This window comes from Raphanus sativus, unplaced genomic scaffold (genome assembly GCF_000801105.2).
Source record: "Raphanus sativus cultivar WK10039 unplaced genomic scaffold, ASM80110v3 Scaffold1723, whole genome shotgun sequence".
In the NCBI taxonomy this organism is placed as follows: domain Eukaryota; kingdom Viridiplantae; phylum Streptophyta; class Magnoliopsida; order Brassicales; family Brassicaceae; genus Raphanus; species Raphanus sativus.
This window is the reverse complement of record NW_026617032.1, coordinates 1-5,352: the sequence shown is the minus strand read 5'-3', so window position 1 is coordinate 5,352 and position 5,352 is coordinate 1. Positions and strand designations below refer to the sequence as shown.

Here is a 5,352-nt window from a genome sequence, read left to right as displayed (position 1 = left end):
AGTACTTTTATATTGATTTTTTTTCAGTTCATATAATTTTTATAAATATATTTATTTCAACAGAACCAACTAATATTTTGTTAAATTGGCCCCTGAAATATATTTTTATACATCAATATTTATTTTTCATAATTAGTGTTATATATTGTAGATGTATCATAATATAACTAACGATATTCAAAATACATGGACCGAATCAGGTTATATGGCTATTTTTGTAACAAATATCCGAACCCGTTTTAGATGCATTGGTTATTTAAATATTTTTAGGTTCCTATACATAAGAACCGAATTCATCCAGATCCAGAATAACCCAACTCAAAATTCACACATAAGTTTATAATATTCAAGCTCGGATATATTGAAAACATTTTTTATAACATGTTACATATAAATATTGTTGTAATTTTCTTATATATATTTAGAACATTTTTAATAAAGGTTATTGGAAAATATTTTAGTAACTTTTTTTTGAATATATGCATATTTTAAATCAATTTTTGATATAAATCAACTTTAAATTATTATTTTGATTGCAAATATGTATATAAAATTTAAATTTTATTTATGATTATTTTAGACAAAAAAATGTTTTTAGGTAATTAGATTAGTCCATTTTGTATATTTTAAAACTAATATACTTTTATCCATGTTTCAAAATTTTAATTTTTTGCATTAGTTTTCTATGAATTATTATTAATTTTATGATTTTTTTTTGCAAATTGAGCTCTTAAAATTTTTATATTTGACTAAACTAAATAAGGTAGTAATACTGTTTTTAAAAATTGTTTTATATAATATACTATTTATATTTGAGTTTGTGTTTAGTTTTTTTTTCACCATAAAGAATTGTAAAATAGTGACAGAATTGTAAATAAAAAGAAATATAGAAAGAAAGTTGTTTAATTTATTATAATAAATGTTTAAATAGAAAGAAGTATTAAACATGTTATTCATGTTTCTAAACAATTCTCATTTGTTATTAATTTATTGAAAATACAATGGCTAAATGTGTAAATAAAAGAAAATACATATTTCTACAATCCATGTTTCCAAACATATCTCATTTCTTCTATTATCCATGTTTCCAAACATATTTCATTTATTATATTATCCTTGTATCCAAACATCTCCAAAATGTACTTCAACTTTAATAATATAGATGATATTTAAAAAAACATCCATTCATCAACAGATTAGCTTATAATTAAGTGCTTTACAATGCATATTGAACTTTACTTAAAATCATGTTATATATACACAATTTAACACCTAAATAAATAAATAATTAGTAGAAAAGGTGGGTGTGCAGTATGCATTACAAAACAAAAAATAGAAACAATGGAAATGTGATATATATAAGAAGATTAAAGGAGACGTTATGTCTCACCTATATTGCTCTCTCCTCTCCCTTCTCCAGTTCTAGTGTTTCCATCCTCCAATTTTATATGGCAAATTCTCCCGCCGCTCCTGCAGCCATAGCCGCAACCGGCGGAGACTCCAGGCGTCGCCTCTCCGCATCCATGTAAGCACATATTAGTCTCTCATTGTCCATACAATATTCAAGATTAGATGAAACAAATCGTTAAAGGTTTGCGTGTGTGTGTTGTTTTAACTTGTAAGCAGTGAAGCAATATGCAAGAGAAGATTCCGAAGAAACAGCAAAGACGGTGGCAGACCGGATATGGTGAAACCATTTAATATCATCAATTTTCCGACAGGAAACAAAATCAGTAGTTGTTGTTGCAGCAAGTTTCAGATCGTGAAGGTCCTCTTGTTTGTCCTTCTATTGGCTACTCTCTTCACCATCATCTATTCCCCTGAAGTTTATCATCATTCCCTTTCCCACTCTTCTTCTAGGTATAACTCTTTTTATAACAATCTTGACCTCATATTGTCCAATACATTTTTAATATCTTTTGAAATATAATTTTTCAGTTTATCACTTTTCTTCTTCTATGACTTTCCTTTAGTGATCCAAGTAACAACTAAAAAATTTATACTATCAATCAAGAGAATAGAAGTTCTGATTTGTGTATACTAATACAATCATATGTGAATTAGATGGATATGGAGAAGACAAGATTCAAGATATGTTTCGGACCTGGAGATAAATTGGGACGATGTGACCAAAACCCTTGAGAGCGTCCAAGAAGGCCGTACGATCGGTGTCTTGAATTTCGATTTGAATGAGATCCAACGCTGGAGAGAGTTAGCCAAGACAAAAGAAAACGAGGATGAGGAAAACGTTATTGTATTGGATCTGGACTACGCAGACAAGAACGTGACTTGGGACGCACTCTACCCAGAGTGGATCGACGAGGAGCAAGATACAGAGGTTCCTGTTTGTCCTGACCTCCCAAAGATCAAAGTACCTACAAGAAGACTCGATCTGATCGTTGTGAAGCTTCCTTGTCGGAAAGAAGGGAACTGGTCAAGAGATGTCGGGAGATTGCATCTGCAGATGGCGGCAGCGACGGTTGCGGCTTCGGCAAAAGGGTTTTTCAGAGGTCACGTGCTGTTTGTCTCTAGATGCTTTCCGATTCCGAACCTGTTTCGGTGTAAGGATCTTGTGTCTAGGAGAGGCGATGTTTGGTTATATAAACCTAATCTTGATACCTTGAGAGACAAGCTTCAACTTCCTATAGGTTCTTGTGAGCTCTCTCTTCCTCTTGGCATCACAGGTGAAACAAATAATCCTAACTTAATTGTTCCAATTTGAATATAGATTATGCTAAACAGAGCCGGATTTGATATTTAGGTGGCATAAACATTTTTAGATTAATTTTAATTATAAAAATTTGGGGGTTAAGCTAGTTAGAGCACCCGCAACGCGGGGTACTTGGCTCTGATACCTAAAAAAACATTAAAATATTTGTTGTGTTTGGTAATAGTATTGTTACTGGCCCTTTAAATCCTAACGTAAGGATTCGTTTTGGTTGTGGTCGTTACTGTATCGCAGACCCCACGAAACGTGACGGTCCACGATTAGCTTACTTTCATTTTTTTTAATTAGACAAAAAAATAAAAAAAACAAATAAAATAATCAAAAATTGGAATTGGAAATCGAGCCATGACAATATACGATTGCAGATGCTCTTATGTATATAGTCCTTCTGTATTTAAAAGATTGATGTTTCAGGTTCTTTTATTTTTGTATTTGAAAGATTGAAATTTTAGTTTTTAATTAATGCGTTTTACTTTAAAATATATTTAAATGTAAAAAAAGTAATAGACAAAATTAAACATTTTTTTTTCTCAATACGTATGAACAGTGTTAAACATGATTTTTTTGTCAAACTGTGCTCGTAACTGGTCATGATCATAAGTTTTTAGTTTTATTCCTTGGATTTTACAGAGAGACCAAGTTTGGGAAACCCTAAAAGAGAAGCCTACGCTACCATCCTCCACTCCGCTCATGTCTACGTATGCGGAGCAATTGCTGCGGCTCAGAGCATAAGACAGTCCGGTTCAACGAGAGACCTCGTGATCCTCGTCGATGACAACATCAGCGGTTACCACCGGAGTGGACTCGAAGCCGCTGGGTGGCAAATCAGGACGATACAGAGGATTCGAAACCCTAAAGCGGAGAAAGATGCTTACAACGAGTGGAACTACAGCAAATTCCGACTATGGCAGCTCACCGATTACGACAAGATCATCTTCATCGACGCGGATCTCTTAATCTTGAGAAACATCGACTTCTTGTTCTCGATGCCTGAGATCTCAGCCACGGGAAACAATGGAACCCTATTCAACTCGGGAGTTATGGTGATCGAGCCTTGCAACTGTACGTTTGAGCTTTTGATGGAACATATAAATGAGATTGAGTCGTACAACGGTGGTGATCAGGGCTACTTAAACGAGGTATTCACATGGTGGCATCGGATTCCGAAGCACATGAATTTCTTGAAACATTTTTGGGTCGGGGATGAAGATGACGTGAGAAGCAAGAAAACAGAGTTGTTTGGAGCAGAGCCTCCGGTTCTTTATGTTCTTCATTACTTGGGAATGAAGCCGTGGCTATGTTACCGTGACTATGACTGTAACTTCAACTCGGATATATTCGTTGAATTCGCGACGGATATTGCTCACCGACGATGGTGGATGGTCCATGACGCAATGCCAAAGGTATGTTGGTACTTGGTACATTTTTTTCTTAAACCCTAATTCTAACACATAAAACACATCATTTTTTCTTTCTTAGGTAGATGTTAATTAGCATGTGTATCATAGGCCAAAAACGAAAAAAAAAGAAGCAAAATATGTATGGCATCATCAAAAGATTTTTCATTAAAAAAAAATTCTTATTAAATAACTAAGAGGTTCTGGACATGTAGATCTGTACATCCGAATAAATTTAAATAATTTTAGATTTATTTTACTTTGCAAATGAAAGCTTTTTTAATGGAAATTGAATCATTAATAATCTAAAAGTTTCAAAACATGATAATATTTTTATTAAAATATCATTTTTTGGTAAAAAATTTAATGATAAATATGTGATGTTGTTTTATAGGAGCTTCACCAATTCTGTTACTTGCGATCCAAGCAAAAGGCACAGCTGGAATATGATCGCCGGCAAGCCGAGGTGGCGAATTATACCGACGGCCACTGGAAAATAAGAGTAAAGGACCCGAGATTCAAGATTTGTATTGATAAATTGTGTAATTGGAAAAGCATGTTGAAGCATTGGGGTGAATCAAATTCAAATTGGACCGACGACGAGTATTTTGTACCTACCCCACCGGCTATCACCGCCGTCCGGAGATCCTCGCTTCCTGGCAATAACTTGTGACTTGATACACAAAAACAACTACCCACATATATTAATGTACTTCACGAGTGTTTTTTTTCATCGAGATTAGGTAAATATCAGATGTATAACTAATTTTCATATAGTGTTTTTTCAACTGGAATAAAATGTTTTTATTTCTTCTTTTTGTAGTTTAGTAACAATATTAAACACATGTTTCCATATATCATATACATGCGAGATTGATTGGTAGTGACTGTAAATGATTTGGACATTCATTTTTTAAGAACATTTTACGGTCTTAAAATCAAACTTTTCTACGATCTTTATTAATAGTTTTTAAAAATAAATCCATAACAAAAAAATTAAAACCAAAACAAAAAATTCATAGTAGAATTTTTATAAAGATAAAAAATCTAAAACTACAGTATCAACCAATCAACTTTACATTCCAATTTATGCTATCATTTTCTTTAAACAGAATAATTTGAAAGGAAAATTTTGAAAATACCGATAATGTTAGTAAAATTTAAAGTATATATACCGAAAATATATATATTGTAGACTTGTAACTAAATAAAATAAATTACACGATC

At 32.6% G+C, this 5,352-nt stretch overlaps 1 protein-coding gene across 2 annotated transcripts; it reads left to right on the top strand.

Annotated features, from left to right (window-relative positions):
• Positions 1–1,371: 1,371 nt before the first annotated feature.
• LOC130504663 (UDP-glucuronate:xylan alpha-glucuronosyltransferase 1) lies at positions 1,372–4,941 on the top strand. Of its 2 annotated transcripts, none has more exons than XM_056999280.1 (5): positions 1,372–1,525; positions 1,627–1,860; positions 2,065–2,684; positions 3,359–4,131; positions 4,520–4,941. In XM_056999280.1, exons 1-5 carry the CDS (start codon positions 1,449–1,451, stop codon positions 4,796–4,798), a joined length of 1,983 nt encoding a protein of 660 aa, XP_056855260.1. In that variant the 5' UTR covers positions 1,372–1,448; the 3' UTR covers positions 4,799–4,941. The 2 variants fall into 2 exon arrangements, with proteins under 2 accessions (XP_056855260.1, XP_056855259.1); XM_056999279.1 differs by having other exon boundaries at positions 1,407–1,525; positions 1,624–1,860.
• Positions 4,942–5,352: the final 411 nt, after the last annotated feature.